This window comes from Diachasma alloeum, unplaced genomic scaffold, assembly GCF_001412515.2.
Source record: "Diachasma alloeum isolate Michigan unplaced genomic scaffold, Dall2.0 Dall_scaffold_00371, whole genome shotgun sequence".
Taxonomy (NCBI): Eukaryota; Metazoa; Arthropoda; class Insecta; order Hymenoptera; family Braconidae; genus Diachasma; species Diachasma alloeum.
In genome coordinates, this window is record NW_021680510.1 from 1,107,199 (window position 1) to 1,119,252 (window position 12,054).

General features: G+C 36.2%; 1 protein-coding gene across 1 annotated transcript in view; it reads left to right on the forward strand.

The window, feature by feature from the left end:
• The window catches only part of LOC107041704 (bicaudal D-related protein homolog), an 88,111-nt gene that overhangs the window by 66,904 nt on the left and 9,153 nt on the right, over window positions 1-12,054 (forward strand). The window contains exons 2-3 of the mRNA XM_015262380.1: window positions 4,066-4,398; window positions 7,924-8,093. Coding sequence (XP_015117866.1) covers window positions 4,066-4,398; window positions 7,924-8,093 — 503 coding nt within the window. The remainder of the gene's footprint in view (window positions 1-4,065; window positions 4,399-7,923; window positions 8,094-12,054) is intronic.

A 12,054-nucleotide genomic window follows, 5' to 3' on the forward strand; every position in this document is an offset into this window, starting at 1 on the left:
AATTTATCCCTGAATTTTGCTGATTTTAATGAATTTTCATAGAATAATTGAACTGAAAAATTCAAGTAGTTCATAGATTTTTAAATCATTTGAACAGAAAATCAATGGAATATTTGATTTTTCAATGACAAGATTGCCTGAAATTTCAGTGGAACTTGAACACGATAAAAGTTTCCGGAATTTGGCACGGAAAATTCAGACCAAAATGTTTTTAAAGTGTTGAATCTGTAGTGTGGTCTGTACCAAACTGTAGAAGATACTTGGATATCCTTGAAAAAATATAATGTCTGTGAAATCCTAAAATCAAGAGAAGTAGTTCTCAATTTCTAGAAATTTGAGTGTCCTAAAATTCCTAAGGAACTAAGGATAAATTCCTAAAAATTGGGAACCTATCCCCAACAACGAAAACATTTTTCCATCCATGCTTAAAAATATCAAACACCAGATATAAATCATCCACTGAACAACTCCACCACAGTTAAACCTCTCATCACCATGAAACCCGAACCTGAAATTAAAAAATGAAGAGATCCTAACATATCACGCAATACATTTATTTAATTGGTTGTTGGCTTCGCAGTTCTGTTGCGCAACGATTAACAACCCGGAGGTGAAAACAAAGGGTTCAACCATGGACAATATTACGTACACACGTGTACGATTCCCCTTTGCAGCAAGACCGTTGAAAAGGAGAGAATTGAAAATGAAAGAGAAAAAAATAGCACTCATTCTTGTATCTTGTCTTGTAAAATCGTACTATTCACCCAGGAAAGGTAGAGAATTGCCAGCGATTCCTTTTTCGTTGTTGGGAGTATCCACCATTCCCCAATACACACGTATTAAGAGCGAGAGTTCAACTTTTACTCCGCACAATAACGTAACACCTGAGTCTAGGGTAATGGGGAAGGAAAATTGACGAGTTTTATGGCTAAATGTGCCATAAATCTCGAACATCCGCCATGAAAATCACGAAGATAACAGACAAGAAATCGAGTGTTGAACAAAGACTTTTGCCTTTCCTGAAGACCTTGAGGAAGCTGCTGTATTCTTTACAGTAGTTATTTTCAACGCCTTTCGCTCAGCTCGAGGAAGAAGAGATCTAGAGATATACAAACAGAAATAAAACTGGATTCTTGTTTTTATGCCGTGGGCGGATGATTCAGAAGCCTCATTGCATACGTCAGCACAGCCTGGTCAGAATCCTTATGATTTCAATGCGAATTGTTATTGGAAATGTCTTTGGAAAGCTGATCACGTGCATTCAAGACTGATGAAACGGACGGGGAATTGCGAATCTCTTTCGTCAGATTTTTCCGTCAATCACAATTTTATTGGGAAATATTAGTTTATTTTTTTCTCATTTGGAAGGAGAAATTGGATTGGCGAAATAGATGAATTGGAAATATTTGGTGAAATAGTGGGTTCAGTGAAGAATTACCTTTTCCACATGAATGGTCTTCAGATCCTCTAAATGACTTCCTTTCGGAGATTGTTACATCAAATTTTGTTGACTCGTTTTCTCTTAGATATTGTGCTAATGTCATTGCAGGCAACAAATTATCCCCGGGCGTGCACATTGGGTCACAACGACCCGCTGCCAATATTATTTCCCAATAAATTATCGGTACGTTGTTAGGAAAGCAAGTGAGAAATTGAATTTGAGACAATATAATCAATAGATTTTTGATAATAAATTAGCAATTTGCTTCCGAATGGAATTTCTATGACGATGTATTTTAAATTGAATTCAATGAATCATTGAATTCTCATAATATCACTTTTAATCACCTAATTTATTCTCATTTAGTTCATCACTTGAACAAATCATGATGAATTGAATTTTCTTCGATAAATTTTGCTCGAGGCTGCAATGAATATCAGATATTCTCTTTCGTCTAATCTTTGAATTACCCGTAACTCTTTCGATTGATTTAACATTGCCCCAACGTTAGCCGCCATCATTGCCTCAACATTGACAGTCAACATTACCGTAACATTCTCTGACGGATCACTCGATAGGGGGTTCGAGTTGTTCACGCAGTCGAATGATAGTCGATCATGGTTCGATTGGTCGACCATCGATCAATCAACGATCGACTAGCAAGCGACCAACAATTGACCATCGACCGTCGATCGAACAATCATCGACCAGCAATCGACCAATGATCGACCATCGATCGACTCACCCTCTACTACTGATCAACCAACGATCGACCGAGTGAACAAGTCGACTTCCTGTTGAGCTAATGTCGAGTAGCCGTCAATCGATTTGTCAGGGTTGGCAACCAACATTGTCCCAAAGTTAGCAGCCATTATTACCTCAACATTGACTGTCAACATTACTTTAACATTTCCTGACGGATCACTCGATAGGAAGTTCGATTTGTTCATGCAGTCGAGTGCGAGTCGATCACGGTTCGACCATCGATCAGTCAACGACCAACTAGCAATCGACCAACAATTGATTCGGGGGCAATTGACCATCGACCGTCGATCGACTAATCATCGACCAGCAATTGATCATCGATCGAATAACCCTCCACTATAGTAATCAACCAACGATTGACCGGCAATCAACCAAGCGAATAAGTGGACCTCCTATTGAGCCAACATCGAGTAGCCATCGATCGATCTCTCAGAGTTGGCAGTCAACATTGCCCCAACGTTAAAATTTTTTACCTTTCCCTGAATATTGGTCTCAAAATAGGCTTCTTCAACAGTTGATGCAATCAATCTCATGATCGAACTCAGTTAAGATGGTATTAGGAAAAATATTTGAAATCGCAATTGGATCATTTAAACAATTACCTTTCCAGTTATCGTCGAAAACCAATCGGTCACATACACACACATACATACATTCGGACGTGGTCTGAAAATAGCCCATTCCAACTTCTGAGGCCAAAATTACTTATCCTGACACAAAAATTAGGAAATTTCGGATTTGACGAATACATCCGGAAGTAAAAATTGAAAATTTTTCTCCCGTCATAAACATCCAAGTGTCAACATGCCCATTCACCTAGTCGCTCCTGACTTTTGGATGAAATGGGTCCAACAGACCTCAAAGAGCATTTGTTATCTTGACAATGTTCAACATTTTTTATTTTTTCCAGTTGTTTCATTTTGTATTTTTGACTCAATCAGTGTAATTTATTTAATATAACTTCTGTTTACTTATCTAACTTGGGGACTGCTGTCCCTCTACGCCACTAACTGGCTCGAAATAAACTAGCCCTGAATTCTCTTAAGAGAATCCGCAGATGGATCAAAACGTTGCCTGATTTATGACTTTGTTTTTAATTTCTCCCTGAAAGTCTGACGTGACCACAATGCCGATTATTTAAGTATAAAAAACTAAAATTTCATGGTTATTTTAGTAGTAATTTTCAGAAGAGTGATATTGATACGATTCGGAGGGGGAAAAGTAATAACATTTCAAACTCCACGGAAAATTCAATGGAATTTCAAATTTTTTATGAGCAGGAGGACGTAAATTTCTCAATTTACTTGAATTTGCAATCAAAACATGCATATTTAGCATCAAATTCCGTCGATTATTCAACTAATTGGAACATCAAAAATACTTTTCTTTAAATTTTCCTGATTTCTATTAATTTTTATAGCATAATTGGGCTGACATTTATTATTTCTATTCATCTTTCCATGAAATTGTCAATTTCCAATGACGAAATATGGGGCAATTTCAGCAAAACTGCTACTTGATAAAAATTTCCAACGTATTTCAATCACTTGAAATTTCCAAATCAATTGAATTTTTAAACTTTATTTCCATTTCCAGATATCTTTTTGTAGCTTACCACATTTCCGACTTAAATGTCTCTTCTACATATTAGATTTATGCAATCTTCATTGTGCATAATTCATCGAACAGTCCTTTATTTCGATGATTCATGAATGATTTAATCCTGAATCATCGAAATTGTCCATGATCTCAGTTCACAATTATAGGCATTACCTTACATTACGTCACTGAATATTGACCTTTAAAAGAAACAGCCGCTTAGATCGGAATTAATGAAAAAATTCAATCCTTTTTTTCAGTGTCTGGAGCAGGAACGTCATCTGCTCCGTAGAAGACTGGAAGAGGCGAAAGGAGAGAATGAAGCACACGTCCTGGAGCTTCAGGCTGATGTGGAGACCCTCCGGAGTCAATTAGAGGAGCAGAGTGAACGAGCCAGGAGGGCTGAGAGGGAACAGGCAACATTGGTCGCCGAACTCACTGCTCAAAACACGAGGCTCGCTGATCAGCTGAGAGAAGCAGCCAAGCAGGAGGAGCAGCTGTTGGCTGAGGTCAAGGTACTCAGGGAAAAGTGTGCTGTGAGGAGCACATCACTTCAGGATCATGTCAGCAGTTTGGAGATTCTCAGGGATGAGGTAAATAAGTAGATTTTTAACAAGAAATTTTTTGTACTTCAATTCATGTCGGAAATGTATGATGACTTACACCAATTTCGAATTGCTACACTGACAACAACAGAGGTTTTTGAGAAATACGACTTTACTTATATCAAGAAAAACTTCTGACAATAGAAAACACCTTCCTGGGGCCATAATGCGGTCATAAATTGCATTCAAAACCAAACTTTTAATCCAAATTCATATGCCAATGTTTCGAGTGCTAAATGCACTCCTCATCTGGGCAATCTTTATTTCATTTAACTCATCCACTCCACCTTCATATTCAAGATGTTAACGTATGAAGGCACGAATATCAACATTGATAACCTCCCCTAACAACAGGAAGTTTGAGATCTCCATTACTATGTGGAGCACAAGTATCTCCCCCCTTTTTTTACTGTATTTATCAATCCAAAATAATTCATAATACATCAAAATGAAAATAAACATGACCTATCTCTATATCCCAGCAACCATATCATGTTGTAATAATTGAAGCGGTTTAATAACACAACGTGAAGAAGAAACTTCTGACTGGAAAATTCTCAAGAGTAAAATATCTTGCACTAAGAAAATAAAAACTTGCGTCAAGTAATTTTGTACTTATCCTAAAGACGAGGACAATCCCTCCTTCAAGGACTTCCTTGATGACAAGAAAGCGATTTCTCAAACCAAGTAAAATTGATTTAATTCGTTTAGCAGTTTGTTAGCCTCAATTCTAAAATATTTTAATGCAAAAACCACTTTAATTGATTTGAGAACTTGTTTTCTTCATATGAAGAAATTGTCTTTATCTTCAGGACAAGTATAAAATTCCTTAGCGTTAGATTTTTTTTTCTTAGTGTGAGATATTGTGCGCTTGATAATTTTCAAACCACGAATTTCTTGATACAAGTAAAGAAGTACTTCTCAAAAAACAAAAACTTGTTTGCTCCGTAAAGGTTTCTACACTGATTCTTTGATTGCAGTGTACTTTTGCTTCTGAATGGAAGCTTTGAAATCGTTGATTTTGACGATCTTCTAATTTTGCCTTCTGAGTTGCTTAAGGCACTTCCTCAGTGAGTTATACTTTGTGAAAATTTCGCAATGAACTGAAGATCTAAAATTTGGATCAGATGTTGTTGAACACATGTGAAACCAATTCCCAAAATTTCAAGTATTTTTTCCACGCGAATTTTTGAGATTGCATCGACAAAAACTTACAAAGACAAAAATTGAATGTTTCATGATGGATATCTAAAAAATTTGCGTCGACAAAAACTTAAAAAAGACAAAAATTGAATGTTTGTCGATGGATATCTCAAAAATTCGCGTCGACAAAAACTTAAAAAAGACAAAAATTGAATGTTTGACGACGGATATGTCAAAAATTCGTGTGGAAAAAATACTTGAAATTTTGAGAGTCCTTTTTACACGCCCTCAACAACATATCGTCGCATTAAAATCAAAGGGGCGTAAGTGCCATTTCTCTGAGATTTTTTTTCTCTTAATACCAAAGGGGCGTATGTTTTTTTTTCCTTCGAAATGGAGTTTTCTCAACTTATGAAAGGTTTTTTGTGGACAAATTTCTGAAGTAGCAAATGGACGTAAGTCCGACTAGCAAGTACTGAAGGGGCGTATCTCCAGCACATACGCCTCTTTCTTTTTATACTTTTTGTTTCTTTTCTAGCTCATATTGAGAATGAATAATTCCAAAGGGGCGTAACTCAGGCACATACGTCCCTTTGTTTTTGAAGCAATAATCACAGAGGGGCGTAACTCCAATATATATGTCCCTTCATTTGTTACTGTTCGTTCCTATTGATTCATCAAGTATAAACGGAATCACATGCACTACAGCCCTAATAATAAATAATATTTGATTCTACATTAACCTCCCCTCCCTCCCTCTCATCATGAATGTTCAAATTATTTCCCTTTGATTTTTTGCTTGAATGAAACAATTTCATGAGAAATATCAGTAACTAAACTAAAATTTTCTAAAATTTTCTTCTAAATTTATTCGATTTCATTCATTAATTTATTTCATTTTTTTAAATTATGACTGCGAATTTCAGGAAATTATCTGTATGAAATTTCGAGTCGTGACTGCTTTGAACACTTCGGAAGAAAATGAGACCATAAAGGAAGAAGAAAATAGTTAAAGCGTTTTATGTTGATATAACAATATAAAACTCATTATCGCGAGTAGACCTAAGATATAATGAGAGAGAGGCGTATGTGGGACTTACGCCCTTTTCGTTTTATTTCAACATGAAATGTGTCATCCGAAGTGCACAACACATAATGTAAAAAGGGCGTAAGTGTCATTTTTTGAATGAAATGAAACAGGCGTAACTGTGGAGATACGCCCCTTTCCCGTTGAAATATAGCAATTACGCCTTTTTCCTAGAATTTTTTTTTTCCGATTTTTGGTCAGAAATTCCATGAAAAACCGAAAAAACAGGAATTCGGAACATACGCCCCTTTCACTTTTAAAATGGGTTTTTTGGCACTTACGCCCCTTTGATTTTAATGTGACGATATGATCCAAATTTTAGGTCTTCAGTTCATTGCGAAATTTTCACCAAGTATAACTCACTGAGGAAGTACCTTAACTTCCCTCAATCAAGTCGCAGAATAGAATATGTTAGATTCGTACGTATCAAATAACTGACACAATAATGAGTGGATTACTCCACTTCACGAAAAAGAATTCAAGTGTTAAGAGGATCTGAATGTAGAATCATTTGGCAAAACGAAATAAAACGCATAAATAAAACGCATAACAAAAAAAGAGAACAGTGAAATAACAATTTTAAAAAGGAGAAGGCATTCAGAAGCAATTTGCTAATTTGTTAGCAACAATAACTATACTCATTTATTAAAAATGCAATTATCCACTTGTTTACTGTAAAATTAGGGCAATAATATAAAACCATTGAATCGTGAATTTTTATCATTTTTTTTTATGACTCTCAAGTGATAAAGAGCTCAACTAGGCAACGAGTACCAAATTTTAACAATATAAATTCTATCAACATATGTCAATGACTGCTCTGGCGGTCTGGCGTAGTGGGTTCAACTCTCGACTCACATGCGGAAGATTCAGAGTTCAAATCCCGGTAGCCGGGTGACACCTAACAGTTTGGAATCTTACTCAACCGAACGAAAACAGCCGAATGGGTTTCATGTGAAAAGGAAAAAAAAAGAACGAAAATACAAATCTAAATGTGTCTACATCTTCTTGGTGTCTATATGCATCGAAATTTTTATTTCTTAAAACTCCTGCAACTACAAAGACAATCCAATTCCAACATTCTCCGAAAATCATGTTCTCAAATAATGCCCTTTGAATAATGCCCTCTCAATGATAATATAATGACCATTTCACAATGCAGGAGAAAATCCAGCTCAAAAAACATTGACGCAATTGATAGAAGAAATATTTTCACCTTCGTTTCGTCTCTTATCTTTCTTTCTATTATCTCAATAAACATTTACGTTAAAAATAATTTTCAGGTGCAGTTTGTGTCAGCACAAAGAACAGAATTGGAAAGGCGATCGTTGGAGCTGCGTGAGGAAAGAGCAAGAGCTGTGGCAGCCCTGGAGGAAGCAGAGGAAAGGGCTGCGGCCTTGGAAAGACTCAGCCATGAAGCGGAACACCGAGCGAGACTCGCTGAACAAGAAAGGTAAACAACTCTCCCCCACCTCGAATAGAATACAACTAACTGGATTAAATTAATAATTAGAGATGGTTCTGCAATTTGTGAAAATCTATGTTCTTCATGTTCGAGGGAAATTCTGGGTTTTTTTCAGACTGATGAGGGAAAACATGAAACCAACATTTTTTATACAGAGTGACGTCAGCACCTTGTTCACAAATTGTGAGGAGATATAGAACGGAAAATCAGTAATTCAATGGTGCAAGACCTATGACAATAAGACAATTTTTGAATTATTTACATTCAGAGAAAGAATAAGCTCTGCCGAACAAGTATTGGGAAATCAGGAACTCGAATACCCTATCTATCGGACGGGATAGGAACCCGTGTAAGTAGGTTGCGAGCCCTATCTCTCCCAAGGAGCTATGGTCGAGTGGCGAAAATGCGAATCCGTGCAAGTAGGATCCGCAACCTAGGCCCCGCCCCCATCTGAGTTCCCAATATGTTCCACGTGAGAATATTTGATGAAGTGGAACTGAATTACTTGAGGGAAATTAAGCAACCAACCAACTTGATAGACGAAAATTTAATATCTTTCAAAAAAATTAAATTTTTGTCGTAATCATCATAAATATCCCCCAGAAGAATTCGATCTACTGGCAGGAAAAAATATAACAGGGATGGCCATCAATCTTCCGATCCTTCAATATTAATAGAATTTCTTCTTCAACATTAATAGAATTCATCGAGGTTTAAATATACTAATCGAAATTAAAAATACTAAAATAATTGATAATCTAAATTTCCAAATGATGAAAAATGAAAAGAAATTTTTTCAATTTTTTAGGAAATAAATTCACAACGCGCCCCTCATTTTTCAAGAATTACAGATTTGAATCCGATTATTTTAAAAAGTAAAAATAAGAATTAATCTAAGATTAAAAATTATTCATTGATGTTTCACTCTTCATTCTCTTAATTCTCTTTAAGTCTTTAATTCGCTTTCGTCATGTTCACAACGAATAGATAAGCGCGCGCACAGGTAATTAATGACGATCGATAGGACTCAACAATATCTACATTTGAAAAAAAAAATCAATTCCAACCATTCATTAGCGATCAATTGAAGAAAAACTTTGTTACATGCGTACACACATACACACGCACGTGCGGAGGAAGTTGAACAATGGTATTTCCAGACTTTTTAGATCATATTGGGTGGATATAACACAAAAAATAAAAAACTTAAGGATAATTGGGCGAGCTGGGAGGGTTGGAAAAAAAGCAGCCTTTTTTTTCTTTTTTTTTACGTATTCTTCAAATGATGGAAAAGGCGTGTGCAAAGTTCCCAACTGCTGGGGAGCATGGTTAATTTATTATGAATTTTTGAAAAAGTGGTCATTTAACCCGTGATTTCATGGAAATCACAAAAAAAACTACAAAACCCAAGGAAAAAATGCAGCTAAAGTCATGAAACTTTAGACACATTTAGAAAATGTGATCAATGATTTTTTGAGTGGAAAAGATTGTCGCCTAGGAGCATTGTTTATTAATAATAGCGAAAAAAGTACTGAAAAATGAAATTTCTGCGCACGCAGCCCAAACGAGCAGCAACGTCCCAAGTATCGGATGGGGGTAGCGCGGTCAATTTAAACGTCTCTTGAGAGAGAGCGATGAAGCGTTGTGATTGGAGCTCCCTCGAGCCAGTGGTACCAGCTCCTGGTGAAAAAAAAACTACCGAGGATGTTGCCACTTTTACGCATGGATTAATATTTTTTCATTTATTAAAAAAAAAACAATCTGAAAACCATTCAATGCGTGGAACAGATACAAATAAATTTGATTAGTTTCAAAAATATTTTTAAACCGGAGATACTCCCTAATATTGCCTGAATTTTTAATCAGAATGGGAAAAATGTTTTTGTTCAGCGATTGGTTTTCTGCAGGAAAATAATAGAAACCCCTCCGACTCACCTTCTACATTTCCTCCTCGCCCGATTATTCTTAAATCTTAATGATTACAAAGCTTCCATTCGGAAGCAATAGAGAACAGTGTGGCAGAATATATTAAAGTCTACTGGTGTGCACAAGCAAGTAATGCGGATATTTAAAACTTCAAGCCCCGTGTAATCTCATGCTAACGCCTACAGTTGGTGCATATTGTCTATTTTATTTTTGAATAATCAATTCCGGTTGGTGGATTAAAATTTTTATCAGCATGAAGAAGAAAATGCTAAAAAAATTTCTGAGAGCTTGCAATTTTGGATAAACATGCTTAAATTGAACAGAATGACTTTGACGTTTAACTATCTAATCGTGATATCACAGGCTTGGGAGAAAAACTAATTAATATTCGCGTTGAACTCTCGAATTGAACGGTTCATGGTGGCCACCTACGCGATGGCAGGAGCCACAGTTTTACGACCCACACGTCATGAAAACGTGATTCGCTATGAGGAACCCGCGGTTCGAGTGATGGAGTTCCGGCATTATACGCTTACTCTCGTCCCACGCGATGTTATTAGGGTCTTTGTGGAGCACTGAGCAACGCGAGATTCTAAGAATTTAAATTGATATTAAATCGAACGGGCTTCAGTTCAATAGAGGGGTGGTGAAACATTTTGCGTTGATGAAAATTTATTCGGGTCCGTGAATTATGGCAAGGATGATTCATCTCTGGAGGAATTGTGAGGAACCTTTTTTTAAATATTTACAGAAATTTTACGGATTTCTACTAATTTTTAAGGAATAATTGAACTGAAATTCACAGTTCTCATTAATTTTTTCGCGAAATTCTAAATTTTCAATGAGGAAATTCCTTGAAAGTTCGATGGAGTTGAAATGCAATAAAAGTTTCCGAAAAGTGTTGCAAAAGTTTGCAAATTTCAACCAAAATTTTTTAACAGTATATCTAATTCATATTATCGGTTTCCCAAGTTCGATATTGCTGTGACTGATCTCTCTACTCCCTTAGATATTTTTTATCAGGGATCGGCAAACATGGGTACAAAGTAATTTTAAAAAAAGTTTACTTTAGATTAATTAAAGTTCACTACTTTTTTATTTAAATTTGAGAATAATTTTTAATTCTCAAGTGTATTATTTTTATTCATATTTCTTTCCTACTACCATTACGATTTTATAGGCTGCCCATTCGTCTGCCTTGCCTCTCCCACTTCTCTCTTCTGATCTTTATCTTTATCGTTACCATGGGCCCGTCTTACTGTTAACTGTACCGCATTCGGGCTAGGACTGCACGAGAGACCATGGAAAACCCCAGTCGTACAGCCGGCCGATTGTGCAGAGCCCTAATGAGCCCTTCTGTCACACTGACTAGAGAGGCACATTAGGGCACTACCCCGTGCCTACCTTCCGAAATTTTTGGGGGAGGGTGTTTTTAAGCGGTCACCCATCCAAGTACTAACCGCGCTAAACGCAGCTGCACTCGGATGTCCGCCGGAGCAACACCTAACTTACCCAACCATTACAGTTGGCTAATTCTCAAGTAAAATACCAGAAAATTTATTAAACTAGAGAGTCACAAAGTGACCATTTGTTTATAATAACTCAGTTACTTATCGTTAAGTTTCTTTATGTACCTGTTTTTTTAAAATATAAATATTGTAAATAACTGTAAATACCAATTGTTAAAATTAAATAAAAACATGGTTAAAAAAAAAAAAGCTAATTCTCAAGTACAATTCAGTAGCGAAGCGACCAGTTTTCAATTAATATCTCGAAATCTGAAGGAGATAGCAACATTTTTTTTATAACCTTGTTAGAAACGCAACTAAAATTCCAGAACATTCAGCTCGAGCACCATCGGGAATCTTCGGTTGAGCGGCCAGNGGATTTACGTATATGATATTCAGATATTTCTATTCGAATTATTTCAATACATAAATTTTTGTTTTCATACGAAAGATGTTTAAACGCTCCAGAGAAAAACGTAGAGAAATGTCGCAGCTCCATACGAAATGTTTCTATA